This window comes from Cupressus sempervirens, chromosome 3, assembly GCF_028749045.1.
Source record: "Cupressus sempervirens isolate cs-2001-9-10 chromosome 3, ASM2874904v1, whole genome shotgun sequence".
Classification (NCBI taxonomy): domain Eukaryota; kingdom Viridiplantae; phylum Streptophyta; class Pinopsida; order Cupressales; family Cupressaceae; genus Cupressus; species Cupressus sempervirens.
Window position 1 is genome coordinate 888,342,909 of NC_143120.1, and position 26,304 is coordinate 888,369,212.

At 37.0% G+C, this 26,304-nt stretch overlaps 1 protein-coding gene across 1 annotated transcript in view; it reads left to right on the forward strand.

Annotated features, from left to right (window-relative positions):
* The first annotated feature begins 465 nt into the window (after nt 1-465).
* Nucleotides 466-26,304, forward strand: part of LOC149569651 (FRIGIDA-like protein 4b) — a 31,559-nt gene continuing 5,720 nt past the window's right edge. Inside the window, exons 1-2 of the mRNA XM_089822377.1 lie at nt 466-1,265; nt 1,787-2,015. Of these exons, the coding sequence (XP_089678503.1) occupies nt 630-1,265; nt 1,787-2,015 (865 nt within the window). The 5' untranslated portion in view covers nt 466-629. The remainder of the gene's footprint in view (nt 1,266-1,786; nt 2,016-26,304) is intronic.

The following is a 26,304-nucleotide window of genomic DNA, read 5'->3' on the forward strand; positions in this document are numbered from 1 at the left end:
TTGTACATAATTTAAGTTGTCAATGTAAAAAGTGCAAATTTGTCTAAAGCATATGTATTGATCGTAGTATGATATTAAGTACATAGTGTCATATTGGGGACTTTGGCTTCTTATTCTTGAGCTTAAATGCTCAAAGATATAATAATATAGCACAAAAACTTAACAACAAAATATGAATCATTCTATCAGATCACAGACGCATTTCTAAGAAAATAATTTAACAACAAAATATGAGCAATCTTATCGAATCACAAGTGCATTTCCAAGCAAAAATTAATACATTCATAATGTTAATTTAGATTCTCACTCATCTACACCTCTACAACCATTATGCGTTAGGCCGGAACTATGATTGCGTCTCTTGTTTATTGCAATACTCAAACGGTCGTTACGGAAGGCCATTTTTTTCCCCATTTTGGTTTGCGCTACGAAGTTACTTATCCCTTAGCTAGTTTTTGTAGACGTACTATTTCCTCGGCATTCCAACGTTTGGTTGTCCGGACTTTCAAAATCTCCTCCAAATTAAACCACTGTTTCGGGTTTTCTTGTTATCTGTATAACACAGTTGAGAAGAACAGCAGCTAGGGTTTAGGGTTCTAGGAACACTGCCCCGGCGTTTCAACACTGCCATGACGGATTCAATGGCAGAGAGGAAGCAACGACTGGAAGAAGCATTCAGTTTTTTAGAAACCCAGAAGACCATTCTCGAAAAATGCACGCTCCAGTGGAAAGAACTCTCAGCACACTATACTTCCCTCGAGCAAACCCTCGAAAAAAAAGACCAAGAATTGGCAGAGAAAGAGAAAGCGCTGGAGCTTAAGAGTAAAGAAGCCGAGCTACTGCTTGAGAAAAGAGAGCAATCACTCGATGAGAAGGAACAGAAATCAATTACATGCGTGGGGGAGCAGAAAAAATGCGCAGTCGAAGCTATTGAGAAGGGTAAAAGCGACGGAGAATTGAAGTACCTGTGTCAAAAGATGGACGCCGAGGGCGTTTGGAAATATTTAACGGAGCACAAGAAGGATAATTTGACGTTCCGGGCAGAGCTGCTGCCTGCGTTGCAGAGCGCCATTGATCCTGCAAGGCTCGCATTGGATGTTCTCGAAGGTTTTTATGATAAAAATAGTGAGATTAACAATAATAAGAAGCAACCAGCGTTTGCAGACCAGAGAAGAGCGCGTTCTTTGCTTTTGGAATCGCTAGGGCCTGTTTTGGCTGATCCAATTTTGGGGGAGGATCATCCTTTTGTTGCTCAAGCTTTCAAGGTATGGGATGTCTTAATATCTAATGTTTATTATTTCACTATTTTAGTATAAACTTTACATTCAAATTACATTCTTGTTAAATTTGAGTAGATTATAGACATCATTTAATGTTTGGATGGACTCCATTTAAATGTAAAGGTGTTTCTTAGGTCACTAACTCTTGAGGTTGATCATACGTTCAAAATTCCGGTGCAAATTTTTTTAATTGACATGCTAGGTAAATAGATGAACAATTCACTCGTGAGCCTTATCGAAAGGTTTTGGTGCATAGAATTGGTACCAATCAGCTTATGCTCAGGATACACTTTAACCCTGCTAATTGAAAATACAAGCCATCTTATTGTGGTGATTGTTTTTGATTTGGAAATTTATGTTTGCTTTAACTTCTGTAGGTGATTGTAAAGACTTGTGCAAAATATATGAAAATTTGAACAATCTGAAAAACTATTCTGGTTCAGTTTTATTGAGAATTTAGTATGGGAATCTAATTTTTGAAATATGTGCCTGCTTAAAATCTTAAGGAGCGGGCAAAGGCCATTGCAGATGATTGGAAGTCTAAGTTTGATGTGGATGTGGACCTGGCCAATACCAAGAACTTGGAGATTGATGCCTTCTTGCTGCTTGTGGCTTCCTTTGGCATTTCAGCAGAATTCGATAAGGGTGATATCCGCAAGCTTGTTTTAGCAGCTTCATGGCCCAAACAGATTGCTAAGCTCTCTGGACGACTTCGTTTGTCAGAAATGATGCCAGGTTTGTTATTTTGAAAAATTCATATGGAGAATTTTCATTAATAATGTTTGTACAATTTATTTGGTTTTATTTATTTATTTTTCAGATTTCTACCAATTGAGTCAGCCAGTTGATAAAAACTCTACAATGTTACTTGGAAAATAGATGGTGATATGGATGCAATTTAAAATAAGATACACAAGCGAATAAGGGTGTGACTTTATTATATCAAATTAAATTTGTTCACCGAAAATAGTGGATTATGTTTGTATATTAATTTTATTGGAGACATTGAGTTTATCAACAATCTTGTGAATTTTTCACTAATAGTTATCTTTATAGCTTGCCAATTTAGATTTTATCTTAATAAAATTTTAGTTTCTATTAAAATAATGCAATGTTTCTTTGATGGTCAATCTTAATTTGTTTAGGTAGTTTCTAATTTTGACTTCTGTTTATGATTGTTTCTTTTAGAAGATCGTATTGTAATTTTTTATATATTGTAAACTCCGTTTCCATTATAGAATATGAATTACCATTACGTTTATCACACTGGGTGATGGGTCTTTTAAGAATTTGGCATTTTAAAAAGAAGTCACAATCTCTTCTTACTTGGGATTCTTTTCTGAGAAGTGGTTTTTTTTGTTTTTGTATAAAAAATATTGTTGGAAGTTTTATTGAAATCAATGAAGCATTTTTGTGGAGGATTGTTTGGTTGTTGGTTTGCTAGGTGGCATTTGGTAGCTTCTTATATTGTGTTTTCTTTGCAAGCTATGCAACCTTTCCTTTAATTCGCACGACCTACAAACAATGGAGGTTTATGAGTCTTACTCTTGGTTTAATGACAAGATTTTCTATTACTTGCGGGTTGGGTTTTAGTCTTTTAGAACATGCACCTTTGGTTGCATGTTGTCTTTTCCCACAATCTTTTGGTTGCATTTTGTCTTCTCCAACATCCTTTGTTCTACTACCAAGTTTCTTTGTGTTATTTTCAGCCTGTGTACAATTAGTTTCATCACCCATGTTTGTAATTTTATTCTCTTGCATTTTATTAGTTTAACAATGATTTTGAGCTGTATTTTTTGGTTTTTGCTATTGGCCTCAAATCTTGACAGTTTCTTGTTTGTTTTGTTTTTGTGCGCCCCAGTTACGTTTTGGCTTGCACAAATCATTATCTATAGATTTTATTGAACATCAAAGTCGATTTTTTGTTATTCTTGTCCTTGCATTGGAGACTTGTTGATTTTTTTGTGTTTTTTATGATATCTGTTGTGGTTTTTTTGACCTTTGGTAGCCATTTTTTGGTTCAATGACAAGATTTTCTATTACTTGTGGGTTGGGTTTTAGTCTTTTACAACATGCTCCTTTGGCTACTTGCTCTTAGTTTGTGGGTATTTGCTTCAACATGTAGGGTTTTTGCAGCAATGGGTTTTCTAATTTTTTCTACAAAAAAATTAGTATTGGTTTTACTTATTTTTATCGGGTAAAATTTTAGTGGCAAGCTTTATAATAATTTTTCCTTAATTTTTTTGGGATGCTTCTAATAGTTTGCCCCTTAAAAGTTATTTAGGGTTTTCGAATATTTTCTCATAGAAAATTATTGCAAGGTTTTTTATTTTTTTCATTAAAAAATAGTATAACCCGGAGACTCGCACCCCCTCCCAAACCTTGAAGTACCTGCCCTTGAGACGTCTCGCATTGGGTACTTGAGTACCGAAGCACCCCCACCTTTGCCATTCTGCAACCATGTTGCCACTGGGATGCGTTGAATTTCTATTTGAATTTTGATTTTTGAATGTTACTATTGGGTATGTAATACGTTAGTATGTTGAATGTCAATGGTTCTAATTCATGTTGCAATTTTGCTATGTTCAAGTATTTTAATTTGGTATGTTCTAGTGAACTATTGAAACATCATTTCATAAGTAGCATTTCAAGTTCTATATGTATACTATGCAACACCCCTCTCTGGCCCATCCTCCCCTTGCCGCTGTCCAGAAAATGAGGCCCATTTTCCTTGCATCTTATAAACTTGCCCTGGCGTCTCGACGTACCCCCCGTACTGGTGTAACATTGTTAAAAAAACAATGTAAGAGGGAATTCACATAAGCAAAATTCAAAGAGAACAAGGGATAGGGTTCAAGTATTGTGGACGAACGAATTTCATATTAGTGAATTGAAAGTTGGTAGAAGGTGAAGTTCACAAGTGAGAAAGGAGAAGGGATCAATATAGGGGAAAATGATGAGTAAATTAAAATTAAGAGTAAGGAAATTATGGGAAATCCTAAGTGAAATTAATGGTTGAGAGGAGTTAGATCCTTTCCAATCAACCTCCCAAATGATGCTCCTCTCAATGTCGATGGAGAAGATCTATATGATATCCTCAGCTTAGCAAGTAATGGGCCTGGGTGGTTGAGGAAAATGCTTGGGCTTTTTGGAAGTCAATTTTTAGGCCCCTTCGTCACAAGAGAAAATACCCTATAAGCTGAAGCCAAAAAGAAAAAAGGATAGGGTTCCAAGTTTAATGAATAGATGGATCCTGTACTAGTGCATTGAAAGCCACTAGAAGGTGAAGTATACAATTGGGAACGGGGAGAGGTATTACAAAGTAGTTGGTAAATGTTTGCTTGATATTGATAATGACCAAGAGATCAATATATACATAAGAATGAATGATGTTTCCTTGGGAAACACTCGTAAAGAATAGAAACGTTCTATTCTAGATACATGAAATTTAATATTAGAAAATTCTAACATTTACAAGATATTACAATAGATAACAATTAAATAATAAATAATAATAATAGAAACTATCTATATTGTAATACCCTCCCTTAATATATCAACCACACCATGTTGTTCTATGAATTGGACAAACTTATTTGGACCAAGAGGCTTGGTGAGAATATCTGCAGTGTGATCTGCTGTAGGATTCCACTGCAAGTCAATTGTCCAGTCTAAAACCAACCGTCGTATGTAGTGACAGTGAACATCCACATGCTTGGTTTGTTAATGGAAGACTGGATCTTGAGCTAATTTGATAACACCTTGGTTAACCTTGGTTATCAACAAACAAAGTTGTCGAGCCTGCTTGTGACATTTGCATATCCCCAAGCATTTATCAAAGCCAAACAACTTCACAACTTGCCTTGACTGTCCCTTTGTATTCAGGCTCTATAGAATAGAGAGAAATTGCCTGTTGCTTCTTACTGGTCCATGTGACAACATTGGAACTTCAACTGAACACATATCTAGAAGTTGGCTTTTTTTCATCAACAAAACCTGCCCAGTTTGAATTCGTGAACCCACTGATTTTAGGATTAAAACTTTGAGAGTAAAGAAGTCCATAGTCAATTTCACACAATGAAGCACATGCTTTGTTGCCATCCAATGATCAACCTTAGTAGTTGTCATAAAATGTGAGATGTAGCTGACTGCGAAGTTGATATTAGGTCTAGTAGCAAAGAGGTAGATGAGGTTGCCTACTAGTTGCTTGTATGTAGTATCATCAACTGGAGGAGAATCAGACTTGGTTGATAACTTCAAACTTTTCTCCATGGGTGTAGATACAAGCTTGTGATTTGACATACGAAACTTGTCTAACAAAGCTTTGACATATTTGAACTAAGAAATGAATATGCTAGTAGACTGCTGCCAAACCTCAAAACTGAGCCCAAGGTCAGTCATCAAAAGACTTGCATAAACCCTGTTTGATTTATTGAATCAAAGATGTCAAACTTCCAATGATGATCAAATCATCCACATAAACGACTAGAAGGATGATGTCATTGTCAGTAGTCTTGATGTACAAATCTGAGTTTGAAGAACTCGTCTTGAATTCTTGATCACTGAGGTACTTATCAATTTTCATGTACCATGCCCTAGGGACTTGCTTCAAACCATAGAGAGCTTTCATAAGACTAAGAACTTGGTGTTCTTTACCAACAACCTTGAAATTTGGAGGCTGTCATGTAAACCTCTTCTTGTAGGTCACCATTTAGGAAAGTACACTTAATGTCCATTTGATGGAACTTTGAGCCAAACTGAGATGCCATGGCTGGACTAATTTGATTGTGCTCATCTTTGCAGGAGGAAAGGTCTTCTCATAATCAATGCCCTGATAGTAAGAAAAGCCTTTTACAACCAAACAAGCTTTGTACTTATCCAAAGTACCATCAAACTTGTATTTGATATTGTAAACCTATTTGCTATTTATGGTTCTTCCCTGGTAGACAATCAGAGAGGGCTCAGGTGTTATTGTTTAGCATGCTTTGGTGTTCAGATGTCATGTCCTGTTCCCACTCTGGAATTCCTTTAGCTTCAGAGTATTTTTGAGGTTCAAACACACTGTGAATGTTGGCCATGAGAGCAAAGTTAATTGACTTTGTAGGTTTGCTCTTTTTTCCGAGTAGTTCTCCCATCAATGAGCTCATCATCTCGAAGATCAACAAGTGTATTAGCCCACCACTTAGGCTGGAGAGGAGAATGACCAACATTAGTATTAGGAGATGCTCTATGATCAGTTTCGTCATCAAAAGAATCAGGATCAAATTCAGGTGAAGCATATGTATATCTAGGTGAGCCTATAGTAGAAGTTGGAAGTGTCTGTACAGGAATTATTGGTATAGTCGAAGTTGCAAGAGCCCTCCCTTCATGTGGACTTCATAGGCTGGTCGGTTGGATCAGGAACAAGAGAAACATGCATGAATAGTCCTTGCTACTCATCAAAGACTACATCATGATTGTATAGGAGGTAAGACATCTTAGTGTCAATCAAGTGGTAGGCTTTGTGAAGACTACTATATCCAACAAGTATGAGTTTCTGACTCTTAACATCCAACTTGGTGCGTGACGCATCAAGGATCCAAACAAAAGGCAAGAGAGCCAAAAACCTTCAGGTGATTGATTCTAGGCTTGCAACCTGACCATGCCTCTTTTGTAGTCCTAGCTTTGACCTCCACTATGGGTGACTGGTTCAAAAGATAAATTGCAGTTTTAATTGCTTCTGCCCAAAATTTCTTCAAAACTTCTCTGTGTTTGAGCATAGATTGAGCCATCTCAGTGATTGCTTTGTTCCAACGTTCAACTACATTGTTTTGCTGCGGTGTGTGGGGTGCGGTTAACATGTGCTTGATGCCATATGTATCATAGGAGCTAGAGAATTCATTAGATCAAAATCTCCCCCCTGCCTATTGTTTGACCTTAGAGCAAAATATATTTCATAGACTCTTTTTCAACTAAAGGTTTGAACTTCTAAAATATGGTAAATGCTTTTTGATTTCTTTTAAAGAAAATTTACCCACATTTTTCTACTGAAATCATCAACAAAAAATAGAAAATACCCAGGTCCAAGAACAAAAGGAGTCGCCATAGGGGTCATAGCTATTGACATGAACAAGTTGAAGCACTTGAGAAGTGCACTATGAACTGCCAACAAGAAAAGGTGTGCAATGTTGCTTCTCAGCCTGGCATGCATCACAAACTTTGAGTTGTTGAGTCTAGATCTTTGGCAATCTGAGGACAAGCTCTTTCCGAGCAAGCTGAGAGAGATAATGCACGTTTAAGTGCTCATACTGCTAATGCCAAAATGTGCCGACAAACGACCGCTGAGCACCCATAGCTAACTCTCGAGAATCACCAAAATTAGCAATTCGAAAAGACTATGATCCTCAAGACCCACTGCAACAATAGATCGAGTTGCCCAATCAATGATGGTGCACTGATGTGAATTGAAGGTGACATCCAACTATGGAGAGTGTTGCAACAACTGACTGAATGAGAGCAGCTTTAGTTCCATCCTTGGAACGTAGTACACATCGATGAAAATGAGATTCCTCCCAATAGATTGAATCTGAATGTTGCCTTGCCAACAACGGTATACTCTTCCCCTCCACGAAAAATAACAAAATTTGAATAAGGCTAGTAGTCAGTGAACTGGTCTCTGCTGTGGGGGAATGATGAGAGGTACCTGAATCAATGTACCAGATAGACTATTTTACATGATCTTAATGTCTTTTAGCCATGAAGGCGTAAAAGGCAGATTTTGTCTGCTAAGTGTGCTCTGCACTGTTCGCTTTGGGCTGCGAACTAGATTGCTTAGATTGGGCAGCTAAGTGTTTCTGATATTCAACCTTTATGTGACCCTACTTGTCCCTACTTGTGGCAATAGTTGCATTGAATGTTCTTTTTCTTGGAGCCTTCTGATGCTGGAGCAGAGGACTTTTGCTTAGAAGACTATTGCAAATAAGACTTGCCATTTTAGCCATGAAGGCGTAAAAGGCAGATTTTGTTTGCTCATTGTGCTCTACACTATTCTTTTTGGGCTGCGAACCAGATTGCTTAGATTGGGCAGCTAAGTGTTTTTGACATTCAACCTTCATGTGACCCTACTTGTGGCAATAGTTGCATTGAACGTTCTTTTTCCTGGAGCCTTTTGATGCTGCAGTAGAGGACTTTTTCTTAGAAGACTGTTGCGAGTAAGACTTTCCTTTTTCCTTCTGAAAGGATTTAGCAGCCAAGGCTTGCTCTGTGGAGGTGGAGTTGGAACTACACCAAATTGTTGTTTTCACTGATCTTGTTGAAGCAAAAGTGTGTAGAGATCTATGAACTTCAAATCAAGACCAACATAAGTGATGTTGTGAGTCACGATAAAATGCTTGTAGGACTTGGGTAAATTCCTGAGAGTTATGACCACAATGTCCTCTTCCTCCATCTAGTGTCCAATGTCAAGCAACTGATCATGGATTTCCTGAATCCTATTCAGATGTTCTTGGAGCGATTTTCTCTCATCCATGACAATAGAAAACATAGTGTTCTTGAGAAAGAAGGCTCTTCTTTTGTCTGAAGTCTCACAAAGTTTCTTGATGCTCCTATATCTCGGCAATTATTGTCTTACTGGATGGAATTTGAGGGAGCTGATCATTAGCTATGGATAATTTGAGAAGCATCACTGCCTCTTGATTATGCTAATCATACGTAATCTGATAAGGACCAACATGAGTATGTTGAGTTGTAGTACAAAGGACCACCTAATTGCTGCTGCGATATTTTTAAAGATGCTTTGCATTCGCTATTTCCACATGCGATAATTGCGATCGTTAAACTTATGATTTCCCTCAAGCAAACTATTAGTCAGAGATGCCATAGCACGTTTTTCAGTGAAAAGCGTGAATCTATGAAGGCACATACTTCGAGGTAAAAAATGAAAAACTCAAAAAAAATGAAGAGGTACCCAAAAGAGAGCTCAAAAAGCTCATAAAGAATTTGTTGCCAAATTATGGATCGAGGCACAAATATTGAGGCACCTAGAAAAAATGGACAAGAACCCAATTGAGCTCTCGAAAAACCCACCAAGAATATGTAAAAAACTTTGGGATCCAGTATAGAAAATTAGTGTTTAAAAAATGGCCCTAGCTGCAAAAATCCTCCAAAAAAATGATGGATTTGCTAGAAAAAATGCAATTACAGGGTTGGATTGGAGTTGTAAATGAACAATAGAAGGTGTTAAAACCCTAGACACCTACAACCATGGCTATTTGGGAAACAAAAATGTGTGGATTTGCGAAGAGAAAAACATGAAAACAATAACTGAAAATCGTGGGTTTATATCAGCTCAAAAACAACGATTTGAGCAGAAATAAATGTTGTGGGAGTTGTAGAGGATGAACCATAGGCAGATACGCATGATTTGTAGAGGTAATAACACCCCAAAAATGCTGCCCAACAGATCCGGTAGAGGAAAAATGACCCCGTAAAATCGTGTGTTTTTTCTAGATGTGAGCAACAAAAAATGCAAGGATTCAAACACCAGCTGCAGATTAATGGCCGTGCGTTGCAGACAAACCCTACCTTGAAGCATATATCACAGAAAATAATATTGAAAAATATTGCTTTGATAATTTCAAACAAGAAATTATAATATTTTTTGAATTTTTTTTGAAGAATTGGCTCTGAAACCATATTACAAATTAATTGGTAAATGTTTGCTTGATATTAACAATGATTAAGAGATCAATATATACAAAATAATGAACATTGTTTCCTTAGGAAACAATAGTAAAGAAATAACATTCTATATTCTAGATACAGGAAACTAAATATTAGAAACATTCTAATATTTATAGGAGATTACAATAGATAACCATTAAATAAAAATAATAGTAACAGAAACTAGCTATTATTGTAATAAGAGGATCAGAATAGGGGAATTTAATGAGTAAATTAAAAATAAGGGTAAGGAAGCTATGGGAATTCCCTAAGCCAGATAGTGGTAGAGAGGAGTTGGACCTCTTTCCTACCGACCTCACAAATGATGCTACTCTTATCAAAGCCATAAAGAAGATCTATATTATACCCTTGGGTTAGAAAGGGATTGGGCTAGGTGGTTAAGGAAAATGATAGGGTTATGTGGAAGTCTATATGGAGGTCACTCCTCCACAATAGAGAATACCCTATAAGTGAAATGCAAAGAGAAAAAGGGATAGGGTTTAGATTTTGTTAATAGATGGATCCCATACTGATGAATTGAGAGCTGCTAGAAGGTGAAGTACACAATTAAGGGGAAAGGATCAAAGTATTGGAAATTTACGAGTAAATTAAAAATAAGTTAAGGAAATTATGGGAAATTCCCAAGTTAGATAATAGCAGAGAGGAGCTAAATCCCTTACCTTTTGACCTCCTAACTGATGCTCTTTTCCTCAATGCCAATAGAGAAGATCTCTATGATATCCTTTTAGTTAGCAAGGGATGGGATTGTTGGCCACTTTGGGCTTTCCAAGTGGATGTTTATGGAGATCAACAAAATTAATGTTAAATTGTATTCTCCATAGAACAAATTTTATTCTAATTGCGGGAATAAAGAAACTTCTAGGAAATAAGAAGAGAATAAAACACGTTCGTTACTCTAGAGGATGTGGCAAAAGATGTTAGTGTTATGAAGAGTGACTTTAACTGTATTATAAGACTGGAAAACAAGTTATATTAATTTCATTGAAACTTGAAACAAATGGTCAAAGTTAGTCACACACTATCTATAACAGGGTGTAAGGTATCCAAATTTTGTTTGAGAAGTTGAAAGACCTTAAGGGGCAATAGGCCTCTATAGTTGTTTCTTTTTGTTGTTGCTTGTCTATCATTTGGTAGTTTGTAGGGTGTTGGTTGATTGCGTTTATTTGTTAAGCAATGTGTTGTAAACAAGGTTTTGGATTCCTTAAAGCCTATTTACTAGTAAAAGACGTCTTGTAATGGACCTTAAAGGAAAATAACTGACAACAATGGACTTGAGGACAAATACCCGACAATAATGTACCCGAGAGCAAATACCATTCAATGTACTCGAGAGTAAATATACCACAAAAAATATCCAATGACAATGTACTTGAAGGCAAGTACTTGAGGGAGAATACCTTAGGACAAGTACTCAACAATAATGCATCCAAGGGGAAACACACAATGTTAATGTACCTGAGGCTAAGTCACTCAATGAAAAATCACCTATAAGGTTGTACAACTCAAATGCACTTGTACATAGCTTGCCCTCTTGTGTATAGAAAGCGAATCTTTAATTTCTCCAAAACATTGTCAGTAATATATTAAGTTCAACATGGAATACAAAGAATGAATCGTTGATGATAATATAGATAAAGATATATTTTGAATTACATTAGATTTGGACCAACAAGCACACTAGGGTGAGTAGTGACTCCTAAAACTGTGAGTGCCAAAATAAGTAGGATCTTGCACCCCGAGATGATAGGCAATGCTGAATTCCAATGGGAATTGCAAATACATTAGAAACATAATACTGCATGATGATTTCCTACAATGCAAACCACAACCTTGTAAAGACCTCTAGGAAGTTTTTTGAAGGGTTACAAGCAAGAAAATAACACTTTTCATTTTATAATTGAATTAATTTTATAACTAAAAGGATTGTAGGTATTTGAAATTTGGGACCACTTAGTCAATTAATTTAATTAAGTCATTTTAATATTTTGAGGACATTACAGTCTTTTTGGCCCACGAATTGCTTACCCTCAAGCAATAGTAAACTTTCATGCGCCAAGATTTGTTTGCTTTCCCATGTGCATCTTCAATCGACAAATCCTTTCGTCAAACTAGGTACTCCCTGATGGTGTGTGACGTTGAGGTCCTCTCTCTCACATTGATGATCTTTGTGGGTTCCAAAGCAAGTTTTTCGTCTTTGTTAATATTGTGGAAGTTCCTTGGAAACCTTGACATGCTGATCGATCACCTTCTCGAGGGATGAACATTAAAGACATGTCAATCTGTCTTCCTTCTAGAAGCTCCAACTTGTAGGCAACTTGCTCCGCTCTATCCCATTATGGTCGATAGAATTGAGGGGTCAACTTCCCGGCACTACTTTTCTTTAAGAAAAGATTGTTTGTATGGTTGTTGTTGGAGGTAGATCATATCTCCTTCTTCAAAACTCCGCTCAAACTTCTAGCTATTAGCGTACAACTTTTGCGGATTCTAAGCCAATCGTAGGTTATCCTTGAGAAACCAAAAGATATCGAAACCCTCTTGCAAATAGTCCTTGGCCCTTGGTGCATGATTGTTGCCGAATGTTGCATGATTGTTGTCGAATGTTAGATGTACAAATGATGAAGCCCCATATCCATTAGAGCTTTGAAGGGTGACATACCTACTGACACGTGGTAGCTAGTGTTATAGCATTGTTTTCCTAAATAAAGCCAACGAATCCACACTATTTGTTGCGTTGCAATGTAGTTCCTCAGGTACTCCTCTAATCACTTGCTTGAAATATCTGTGTGACGTCACATCCTTTTGTGGGTGGTAGTTTGTACTTGGTAACAACTCTGGACCTGCTAAGCTAAAAAGGACCATCCAAAAAAATCGAGTAAATGGATATCCTTTCCTCTAAATATGTTATGCGAAAGACCATGCAAGTGAAACACGTCTTGGAAGTACAACTCTACTACTTGAGCTCCCTAAAATCCCATAGAAATGGGCGTATGTGGTCAATTGATCCACCACAACATAAATGAAATCCTTCCATTGCACCCTAGGGAGACCAGTGATAAAATCCATCGAGATGCTTTCACATTTTTGATCAAGTATTCACAAAGGTTGAAGTAGCCTTGCAGTGAAGACATGCTCGGATTTATTTTCTTGGCCAGTGTCACATATCCTTACTACTGTAGTATTGCATCAAGGCCCTTCCCAACAAACTTCTTCAAAATTGGCCTATAGGTCGAGGCATTTTGGTGTCATGCCAAGCGTGAATTGTGAACTTGTTTCAAAATCTTCCCCTTCATCTTCAATTTGGGTACCAAATAGATTTTATCTTGGTAGTAGATGATATCGTTAATCACCATGTACTTGTCATATTGTATTTGACCATCCATTAACTAGCATGCAAAGCTGTTCTTGGGATACTCGACTAATAGGTGGGCCTTCCAATTTGTCGAAACTTGTGATAGTAAACATATGGTAGGTCTCTTTGACAATGTGAATAGGTAAACAAGTGAAGTGACACATAGCATAACTTCAAAATTGTTGATTGTCTTTCACAATAAGTACCCTAGTTCCTATAGAAAATGTTTGAGAGGCGAGGGTGCATGAATGTGTATCCCAAACCTATGGTTGCTTGATTGGATCCTGCCCTAGGGTGATTACCATAAGTGCAAAGGGAAATAAAAGGATTAGTTATTAATAGTTCTAAATTTTGAAATATGTGGGAGTACTCGATATAGTTGAATTAAATAGGGGGGTGGGCAGCAATAGATACTCTAGATGTGCTCCTTGTTAGAATGATTTAGAATAACTTTGAGGGGGTTGAATCAGTTATCCATGGTCCTGATGTACCAATTGAACTTTTAATCACTTCAAATACTTCAGATCTAAACATTCAATAGCTCGGTCTCTATAGTGAACAATTAGCAACATAAACTTGCAGTCCACTTTCCTAATATTTATTGAACTTGTAGAATGTAAAACACTACTAGTAAAACATCTCAAATGACATCCACACAAGTATGGCACCAGGATTTAACATGGAAACCCAATTTGGGAGAAACCACCGGTAACATGTCACTAATTTTCACTCTTCTGAAGTGAGCTCTGTTAGGAGCCAACCCTATTAAAGGTTACAAACACATTGTTAAATGTGACCTTGGTAGAGAATTTAATCGCCCTATTAAAGTGACCTTGTTAGAGGACTTTAGAACATTCCATTAGAATGCCACCTTGATTAAAGGATTTATACATGTTTGTTAGGTTAACCTTGATTAAAGGATTTATATATGTCTATTAGGTTAACCTTGATTAAAGGATTTCAATATTGATACAATGGTTAGCAAGTAACAACAGGTTTGATTTGATAAATATAACTCACTTTGCAAATACATATCACAATTTGGTTCATATGTTGATCCACTGACTAGACTTCATTGTCATCTTTGTCTTTGATCTGCTTAGCACTCCTTCATGCAATCACAATTCAACTCTTCACAACTCTTCTCAGCCTCCTGCTTAAGTTTGCCAATCAATAACATCAAGAACTGCTCCAATCTTTGATTAGGTCTTCACTAGCTCTGCTAACCTCATTAGGCTTAGCCCTTACACCTCCTTAAATAGGTAATTCTTATGTTGCTTAAACACCACCGTTGATCTTAGGGTTATGTCAGATTCATCGAATCCTTCTGACATTTCGTCTCCTCTTTGCTCTTCTAGAATGTTCTCCAAAATTTGCCTTAAATTCTTGGATAGGAACGCTCAAACACAGTTTTCCTTGAATTAAATGCTCCAAGTCACCCATCCTTATCTTCCACACGTTTTAGATTTTCCAAGAAATCAACTGTGTCAGTTCGAAAGCATGATTTCCTCTTACTATGTCGAATGTTGTCCCTCGGCTAACACTGTGTTTTGACACTTGGTCATCACTGGGTTACTCGGTCGTTGCTAACTTTTCAACTCGGCCCATATACTATAACTCATTCAACATTATCTTAGCTCGACTTATACTGGCGCTTGATCGACAGTAGCATCACTCAACATATACTTCAAGTTCCTTACTCTTCTGCACTTTTGCTCGGTCAAGCCTATGCATTTGGTCATTCTTTGATCACTTCTTCCAAGCTTCAATACAATTGTCCTCTTCACTTAAAGCATGACTAAACAATCACTTTACCTTGTCAAAGTCTAACTAATCAAGTACCCATTGCAGTTCCTTTCATAACTCAACCTTTCCTCTAGGTCTTTTTATTATGTCCTTCCCAAATCTTCTTCATCAATCATCTTGATATGGCACTCTAACTGGATAGCAAACTGTCTTACCAATAAGGTTTGACATCAATGACAACATAACAATTGTCTCAATTTTAGTTTCCAACACTCCTTACTCCTCATATGTTTGATATCTTTATCTTGGCATATCTCTCCCGCCCTATACAAATTATGTCCTTCCCAAATCTTCTTCATCAATCATCTTGATATGGCACTCTGACCAGATGGCAAACTGTCTTACCAATAAGGTTTGACATCAATGACAACATAACAATTGTCTCAATTGTAGTTTCCAACACTCCTTACTCCTAATATGTTTGATATCTTTATCTTGGCATATCTCTCCCGCTCTATACAAATAGTTTTCAATTTGTTGTAGCCCTAATATTCCCTGGAGGCCCTTCCCATCTTTTTTCCCTTCCATCTTTTTTCCCTTCACGTACTCAATGGCAATATCAAATGCTTGAATTTTGCTCACCCATTTTTGTTGCTGCTCATTCCAATCTTGCTGCAGGAGACATCTCAGACCGTCATGATTTGTCATCATCACAAATTTTGCTCTAGAAGGCATTGTCTAAACTTGGCTAATACATTCTCAATGACGAGCATCTCTTTGTCGTAGATCGAGTATAGTTGTTTGCCTCCTGAGAGTTTTCGATTCTCAAATGCAATGAGGTGACAATCTTGCATTAACATTAGTCCAATGCCTCCTACCAACACATCACTAATGCAAGTAGACAATCACTTTGACAAGGTAAGTTCTAAAACTATCATGGTAATCTCCTTAATGTGGGTTAACTCAAGACTCTCAAGGGCTACGGTAAGTAGAAGGCTCTTGTAGAGGTTCAAAAGATCCACCTATCACAAGCCATGCATCTATTCCTTTGACCAATCTCTAAGCTTCACCAAACCCCTAATTGGACCCTTTTCCTTCCAAGATTATCACACAAGCATAGCCTAGGATCTTTCACCACCAGATGGCCAAGAGCATTATAGAGGATTCTAGTATCCTAGTCCACTCCAAATCAATCATTTCAGGGTTACAAACTTCATTACAAACACCACCCTTTTCCTTCCAAGATTATCACACAAGCATATCCTAGGAAATTTCACCACCAGTTGGCCAAGAGCATTATAGAGGATTCTAGTGTACCAATCCACTCCAAATCAATCATTTCGGGTTACAAACTTCATTACAAACACCCACAAAGAGAAATGGCTGAACAAGCCTAAATCAAACCTAAAACAATTACACCTCCAAATTGAGTTTTGAACCTTAACTCAAAATTCTTCCAAAACATTGCCATAACAAATTGGATATTTAGACACCCATCTCAGAGTGTGTACTATAGGATTCCAAAGTTTCAAGTCTCCACACTACTTCTAGGTTTCTAAGCCACAAATCCCTAGTTTCAAGGGTTTTTGGCCAAAAAATCAAGGTTTATCCTGTTTTAGGGGCTGTTATGCAATATCCACATGAATAATCTCAAGTCTTTTGACATGAACACTGTTACCATGCACCAAAGAAGCTAACATAGCAAACTAGCATTATTCCCAATCTTATGATACGCTTAGCACCAAACCCTAGCTGTTACTGTGTACTAAAGCTTAGCCAAAATGATCTAGCACAGTGTGGCCATGGTGGAAAATAGAAGTTTGGAAGCCAGAAACATAATATACTTACGACTACCTCTCTTTCCCGTGTGAGCCCCCATTGTTGCAATTGGTTCAAGATGAGAGTTAGCCCATGAGTCTAAACTCTACTTAGCAGCCTTAATGTTACAGTTTGAACTAAAACAATACAAAGATCACTAAGTCCTTTGAATCTCAAGCAATGTATTATTAATCTACTCCAAATGCAATCCAGAACATCCTTAGACCAATTCCATCAACAATGAAGTAGAACTGAATACTGTAAAAGCACAGCAAGAGCTTATGAGTTTTAACAATACAAAATCCATCAAAATCACAGTTTAATACTTCATTAAAATTGTCAAATGTTTTTTCCTTAACATTATCAAGCATGATGATGTCCTCTCCCCTTGCATGAAGGCATCTCCATGGGTAAACACACAAAGGGTTGTTCATGTTCAAGAAATTACAAAAGTTACAAACTTTGCAACTTTATGCATTTTTCAATCCAATCCAATTGGGATCCAAACACACATGGCCAACGGGTCACCAAAACATGCCAAGACATAAAAATTCATCACATTCCCGAATTTGAAGAATCTTTGACCTTTGACTGATGTCGACCTATTTTGACCAATTGGCTAACATAGCCTTACTATGACAAAACTTGAACAAATGACTTCAGATCAACTTGAAGTAACTTCAACACATTTGTAACATGAAATGACACACATGCCAAAATTGAAGGAAATGGCGAGGAACCTCAATCTTGCTCTTGCACCAATCACACTCTAGGATGAAGGAATCAATGAAGCTTGATAGTTCCAGTACGGGATATTTACTCACGACTTCTTTCAACTTGTCGAAGGCACGTTGTGCCTACTCATCCTAATGAAAAGTGCCCCCCCCCGTTTGTTAGGTCTGTTAGTAGTGCTTCTAGGTGCAAAAACCCTTCCACAAATCTTCTATATTAACTTCATAGCTTGAATATTCTCCTGATGCACCTCAACCCTTGACACTGATGACATGATCCTAGTACAAGATTTTAATCATCCTACACTATCATTTGGACCTCTTTGCAAATAGCGAGTGTGACTTCATGATTCCTAATACCTAATTCAAATGCTTTAGATGTTCCTTCCATACATTTCTGTAAATAAGTATGTTGTCAAAGAACACCAGCAAAAAGCTTATGCAATTGCTTGTTGAAGATGTGACTTAAGCAAGACTGGGAAGTGGCATGAGCATTGGTCAATCCAAATGGCATGACCAAGAACTCATAGTATTCACAGTGACAACATAATGTTGTCTTCTTTTTTGCATATCTTGTTGTCTTATGTGGATCTGGTGATACCTGAAACAAGGATCAATTTTGAAGAAGTAGAGAATCATCCAACAACTCATTGATCCTTGAGATGGGGTATTTGTTCTTGATTGTTGTCTTATTTGATACTTGATAATTAATGCACATCTCAAGAGTCCTATCCTATTTTACCAAAACTACAAAAGATGCAAAGGGATTGAATCAAGGCTAGATCTAACCCTTGTTAAGGAGCATCTAGATTACCCTTGTCAAGGAGCTCCTGGATTCTCTCTCTCTCTCTCTCTCTCTCACACACACACACACACACACACACACACACACACCTCTTGGGATAGCAATAGGGAGTAGTGATAAATGGCTTGTCTCCCTCCTCCAACTTGATTGCATATTGAAAACTTCTATGTGAGTGGACACTTGGTGGATGTCCAACGCTACTTAAAGCTCATCATCGTAGTAGTATGCTTGGTTTTTGGTTGAAAGCAAACATTATGTTGTGCAAACAAATTTATCGTGTCTAAAAATCGCTTCCATCTACTTCACCAAAATCTCCCTTGGACCTCCATTTGACATTCTTCTCAGAATCACCTTCTTGCCATTCACTTCAAATGAGAATTCCATACTCTTGAAATTTTATGTGTATCGCTTGAGGGTCCCTGTCATTTGAATGCCCAAGATGACAATTGTATTATCCAAATCTACCACAATGAAATCATCTATCACCGAGTAGTTCTCCATGGTGATGTTGAGTTGTAGAACAAATTGAGTACCTGACAATAGATTTCCTCCTATCACATTGACTTCAAACCCCTCACACCCTTTTGTACACAAACCCTTCTTGGTTATGAGTGATGATTTGGTGAAGTTGAGTGTGGCCCTATTTTCAAGTATAAACTACAACCCACTGACCTTGGAGTGTACGAGGAACCCGAAGTAGGCTACACCTTAGAGCATCAACCAGTGCAACAATGGTGCCTCCCCTTTGTACTAGTGTGGCAGTTTTCTCTATACGGTTTGTTTCTTCTTGCTCTTCCTCATGTAGCTCAGGTTCATGGTTCTCCTCACTATAGTGGGTCTTTCCCTTTCCTAAGCATTGATGACTTGTTTTCCTTGACTCCTTACATGTGAATCAAAGCTTCCATCTCCTAAGCTCTTCTTTTGTGACCTTGTCAATGATGGCTTCTTTGGGCATGATTTATTGTCCTCCTTCAGTGCAAGGGGTTGTTTGGCTTTTGTATAATTCTTGGAAGAAGATGAGGTAGCCATGTGTCATGTGCCTTTGTAAGTGCTATGGTGAGTGTATTGGGGTTGAACCCTTTGCCCAACCATTTAGGGCCTGTTTGTTTGCCGGAATAGAACTATAATTGGTAGTAACAAATTCTAAAGTTTTCTAATCCTCTGATTGGATGTGTCAAATCAGAATTGGATTATGAGTTTTGAATTTCCATTTTGGTTTGGAATGAGGATTTGTTAATTCCACGTCATGAGATCGAATTGGAAAAATTTGAATTTTCATTTTTCCCTAACAAATCCAACATTTGACAAATTCCAGATATAAGACAAATGCATCATTTGCTAATGCTAACAACCAAAGCGGCCCTTAGGGTTTCCATTAAACATTCCATGAACAACACAACTAGTCTACATTTCAAAATGTCTATCACCAACGTTGTTAGGCTTTGAAATTCTATGATGTAACTATCCACTAGTCTAGTTTGCTTTAGTTGTGCTAACTCTTGAAGTTGAGATCTACATCCTTCTCGTCAAAGCACTCTATAAGTTTCTTTTTGAAATCAACATATGAAGTGACTTGATTGTGACCAGCGAACGGTGACACCATTCGTGAGTGACTCCTTCCAAGTGAAGTGCTGCAAATTTGTTTGCCTGATCTAGAAGTAGATATCTACTTTAGTTACCAATGCTCATTTTAATATTTTCCTTGGCCCATCAAATGATGAAAATTTTAGCTTTCCAATCTTATGTTTAATTTCCTTGTTGTAATGTCCATGGCTCTTGGCGTGAGAACATTTCAATCCATAGCTCTCTGTAATCCTTGAAGGATATCTCTCCCTCAAACCCGCATCCCTCTACCCTTGACTCAATTGCTCTTGCATCTCTAGGAAATCGGGCTTTTGCTCTCTGCAAGGCTCTTCCGTTCTTTGGGGAAATGTCGATGTGAGTAACCTGGAATGTGAGCGTTGTGTGTTTGACCTTAGTGACTGAATTATCACTATGCCCATTGTGATCTCCATTAGTTCTGCCTTCAACCAATAGTCGCAATGTTTCCCCCTCGAGGTGATGTCGTTCTCCTTGGCAATGGTTTCGTTGAATGAAGCTTGGCTTCTAGTGAGCTCCTTAAACAACGTTGTGGTACATCAACATTGGCCTCTCCCATTCTCCCATTCTGTTTGTAAAACAATATCGCCTTTTGGTGCATGCTATGAGCTCTTTCGACATTCACTTCTTGACAAGCTGGCATGATCACCCCTTTATTACCATTGTAATGAACCCAATTGGAAAATAAACGACGATGATGTACCTGAGGGCAAGTACTTGACAATGTACTTAAGGGCAAATATCTTGTGATAAATACCCAAGGGCAAATACCCCACGACAAGTACATGACGACAATGTACCTAAGGGCAAGTACTTGGCCTTATAAGGAGCCGCAAGAAATTTCCTGAAAGGTTACAAGCAAGCCGACATTACTTTTTATTTATAATTAAGAGTATGTAAGATCTTACTTAATTTGGGATCACTTAATAAATTAACCTAATTATGTCATTTAAATATTTTTGGTGATGTTTCACAAAAAATTGTAGAGTACCCAACTAACTTGTAAAGAATTTGGAGTTTGGTTTAATAGCCCCTAGACCCCTATTTGGATTTGAATTAACAAAACAAATAGACATCGTTTTGGGTTTACATTGGATGGAAAAGCAACCGTTTTAAGATAAATAATGGAGTAATTGAAATCCATTTATATTTTTTGTTTGCTAGTCATTCCGAATTGTGAGTGCGGCTTGTATATTTAATATTTTGATTTGTCTTTAAAATGATTGGACAAATGATATGTATATATATGTTTGTGGGTGTATGTGATATGTATGTACGTATATGCATTATTGATTGATATAGTTGTCTTGTTTAATTGTGATCATTATTGAGCATAGTAACACGAGGACGCGTTCCCCCGCTTTTTAACCCACGCACTAGGGACGGGGATGCATTGGGGACTCCGTTCCCCTGTCCCCAGTGCCACCACTAGGTTCCACCACCTCCACCGAGGATGGGGGGATGTCCCGGTGTTAGCTATTTGCTGATTTGACTATTTATGGCCAATGTTTGATGTTCCAATTCAATGCAATGTTGAAGTATTTACTCTTTTACATCTTTATATCTTATATTGCAATACATTTTTTCATAACTAGCATTTTAAGTACCATATGTATAGTATATACAATCTCCATGGTTCCCTGCTGCCATCCCCAAATTAAGGTCCCTCTATTCCCCCTGTCCCAGAAACTTGTCCCCCCGTCACCCCGCCCCCTAGGGCGGTGTAACTATGTTCTTAAGTAATGATATATTTGTAGAAATTATATATTAGTGGATAAATAATGTTGTATGCTGACAACTTGAAAGTAGGATGATAGTGTAGATGTTTTATGTTAGTTTCAAATTTTACTATGTAATAAATGTAAGTAATATGGAATAAATGGAATTAATATTTGTAATAAATAATATGGAATAAACAAAATTTATATTTGTAAATAATATGGAATAAATGGAATTTATGAATATTACTATGGAATTAATGTAAGTAATGATCTTTTTTAGTTTGAAATATATGGAATAAATGGAATTAATCTCTTGCGAACGGCAGCTTATTAATTTTGAGACTCATTTGGGAGGTAGGTTACCTTTTATCATTTTGGAAGTGCTGCTGAGGACTAATAATCACTCCGACATTGAATTATTAATGTTTTCATGCTCTTAAGCATTCATTGGATTGCACTGGCAAACTTCCAAAGAGCTTTGACTTCATCAGCTCAAACTTTCTCAGGGATTCAATCCCATTCATCTTTGCACATTGTCAAGGACAGGCAAACATTTCTGTTTGGCTAATGATTGCATTTTCATTTTATTGATAGCAATTTATAGTCATCATCACTGAATGGAATTAATTGAAACATGATATTATTGCATGAAAAGTATGAATGAGCATGAATAACAGCTGCAACTATATACTATTAGAATGCATGATCTTCTATACAAAAGAAATGTAAAATATATCTTGTTCTAGATATTTTTCACTGTTGCCCAATCATCCTATGGAAAATCATCTTGTAAAGTATTGCATGGGAATTAAATCCAGATTTAAATGGCATCTGGCGTTTGAAATCAACACGGTTTGAATGAAATCATATTGAGTAAATGATAATACTTGGATTTTATATCAAATGAAAAGGTCATGATTAGTTGGAAACAATTGTCTAATAGTATTCACTGAAATGAGCAAGCAAGCCAACACAAAACCCATACCATATGGACTGGCATATCCTATACTCTGCTGCATTATAAATGATCTGAGAATTATTACATTAACCAAAACAAAGAATGCAAAACCTAACTGCCTTACTGTCACGAACCATCGAAGAACTCTTCTGGGTTATATCTGTAAATCTTTAAACTCATCCAGACATCATTAGAATTTTATACTTTATTATTGATCTATTTCAATTAATCGGGTCAGGGAAAACCTGCAACTCTAATAATAAAACTTTTCAATTAAACATAAATCTGATCTAGCTGTTGAGGGCCGCAATTGCCTAGCAACATTCAATGCTAGCTATGACTTTTGCTAGCACAATGGTGAAACATAAAAGAATTAATATTACAGTACCAATTGAATTCCTGGAATGGGTTAACCAAACTTTGATAAGCATGTACTAGATTGTCACTGGTTGGGATTGTGTACTATCTGATTGTATTAGGAAGCATACACAGTCAGCAATCTATAAACCAAAAACTGAATAATAGTAAAAAGCTGGGAAGGGACATCCTAGTGGATTATGAACCAATGAGACACGACTATTGCCACCGGAAAGAGTCTTGTGGACTTAAACATACGATTGTGGTGATGATACTGACAGTACAGAGCATAGTGCTTGCAATTGTAAACTTTGACTAAGGTGGTGCCATTCAATGGTATGGTTAAAGTCAGATCACATGAATGAGTAAACACGTGTAGCCCGGAAGGTTATTCTCATAGGTGTGTGTGTCTATAGAGTGCGATCGACTAAGATTGTTGCGGGTTCTAAACACCAAGAATTGACGGACAGTGATAAACCAGAGCCAGTTTCTGCACCTCTCATGTATGGTCTTGCCACTTCTGAAAGAATGTTGTGTGTGATATGGAAAGGTCAATGGATGAGAGGTAAAAGTTCTGATGATGCCCTTGTTCTCCTTGGATGGCATAAGATCAATATTAGAAAAAAGATCAAGATTAGATGTCATATCCACTGAATAATACATTTGATGATGTTTACAGTATTTAGTATTATTATCAATCATTGATTATTGTTCACATATTTGATATACATTGATTTGGTGAAAAGGGTCCTTACATGAGGGACGGGACATTTCCCCAAAGGGGAATCGGGAAAAAATACATATTCAACTCAGCAGATGAGACAAAACAGAAGATAAGACAAAAAGAGATAAGACGAAACAGAGATAAGACCAACAGACGGATACAGCGGGGATAAGGGGAATAGGGAAAATAAATATAGGAAAGGTAAAATAAAAATATTTAAAAAGATACACTCTCAGTGCTGACTGTGACACGCCAGATTGCTCAAGTCTAAATAAAATTTAGGGTGACTAAAGAGAATTTTAGTTATAATACACACACACACATAGTCAAATCAGATAGGATGTACATATATAAAGTTAATATAAATGTAATATAAGAGATTGTGATTATGTTTAAATATGTTAATAGTAGAATCAGAATATATATACTGGTAAGCTAAGAATGATTCTTATATATTAATAATGGTAATCCCATAACTATAACATTATTTATTATATGGATATATATTACTATATTTGAACTCTTTTAGAGATAGGTGTTCATATACAGACAAATATAATATATACACTAATCATATTGAAATCAGAATTATAAATTCATAATAAATTACAACAACTAATTAGTTTATATGTTCCTATATATATTAATATATTTATGTACTCAGTCCTATTACTATTATAAACTGGAAAGGGAAGATGAAGATGTTACCATGAAGGGACTTATATAAACCCAAGCAATGGATCTTTGTCCCAAGATAGGATAGGGGTCAGCATTCCAGAAGCCTAGAGGGCAAGACCCAAGATGGGACACAGACTTGGACTTGTAAACTTTGAGGGAATTCATTGCAAGATGGTATCTATGCTACTTGGATAACACGAATGCCTTCCCCCTTTGAGTTCAAACAATACTAAGGTTGGATAGTTCTTTTAACTTCAAATGTGATGTCCCTTAGCTTGGGACATAAATATCGCTTTTGTGTTAATTTGGTTATAATTGAGACTAAACCCAAATACAGGACATTAAATTAAGACATTTCAGGGTCTGTGATTTCATCATGTACTAGGTCAATTCAGTTATCAACCCATTTTCCTTTTTGGATTGATTAGTATTGAAATTTATTAGATATGCCAATGTCATGTGGAGGCGGTTATTTTAATAATCCATAACTTATTAATGAAGTAGTTAATTATTAGAAGTTATCTTGTTTGTGTTAATAGGAGGCAGTTAATTGTTGTTATATTGGTTGATTCAAAAATTGTATTCATATGATTTGTTTGGTACTTGTTGTATTTTGAGTAGATAGGTTTAGCATTACAATCCCAGATCCACAAATTCAATAAAATAGGTGACATGATATAGTTGGAGATATAACTTTACCCAAAGGATGTAAAGCAAGATAGCTCCTTGTTGAGATCTAGCAATCATGTTAGACAAACATTGAAGATATTGATAAGATCAACTAAAACACACATACACGTATGTATGTATTCATAATCATCTTAGTCATATACGTATCTAATTTATTGTTTGGGTTCAATCATAATGGATCTGGGATAAATAGACATGAAAGGGTGCTCCAAGCGATCCTCTACTTGAGGCCCAAGAGCAGATTACCATCCCTCTTGGCCTCATGTGGCCTTCTGCTGTTGTTCGGTACTTGTTGTATTTTGAGTAGATAGGTTTAGCATGTTACAACCCTAGAACTACAAATTCAATAAAACAAGGGTCATGATATAGTTGCAGATATAACTTTACCCAATGGATTTAGTTGCAAGATAGCTCATAGTATAGTTGCAAGGGTCATGATAGAGTTGCAAGATAGCTCCTTGTTGAGGTCTTGCAATCATGTTAGACAAACGTTGAAGATATAATCGATAAGATCAATTGTTACTAGGGTTTAAACATACATACATATATGTATGTATTCATAATTGTCTTAGTCATATACGTATCTAATTTATTGTTTGGGTTCAATCATAATGGATCTCGGATAAATAGACATGAAAGGGTGCTCAAAGCAATCCTCTACTCGAGGCCCAAGAGCGGATTTACAATCCCTTTGGGCCTCACGTGACCTTCTGCTATCCATATGAAGTGGTGTACCTTCAGAAATCCTATAGCCATTCTCCCTCATCATACGACCCTCATTCACACTCTTATGATTAGGACTCTCTTGGATCCACCCCAACAATCACTCAATGCAGAGGTTGGAGGAGAATCTACAATAGGGTGCCCAAGGCCATTCTCTATCCTAGGTCCAAGAGTGGATATACTGTCCCTCTTGGTCTCGTGTGTCCTTCAACAATCCATATGAGGTGGTGTACTGAGTGAGGAATCCTTAGCCATCTCCCTCGTATCATAGAGAGTCCCAAGCAATCCTCTACCCTAAGCACAAGAGTGGAGATATCATCCCCCTTGGCCAATGTGGCCTTCCTCTATCCACATTAAGTGGTGTACCTAGTGAGGAAGCCTATAGCAGTTCTCCCTCTTTGGAT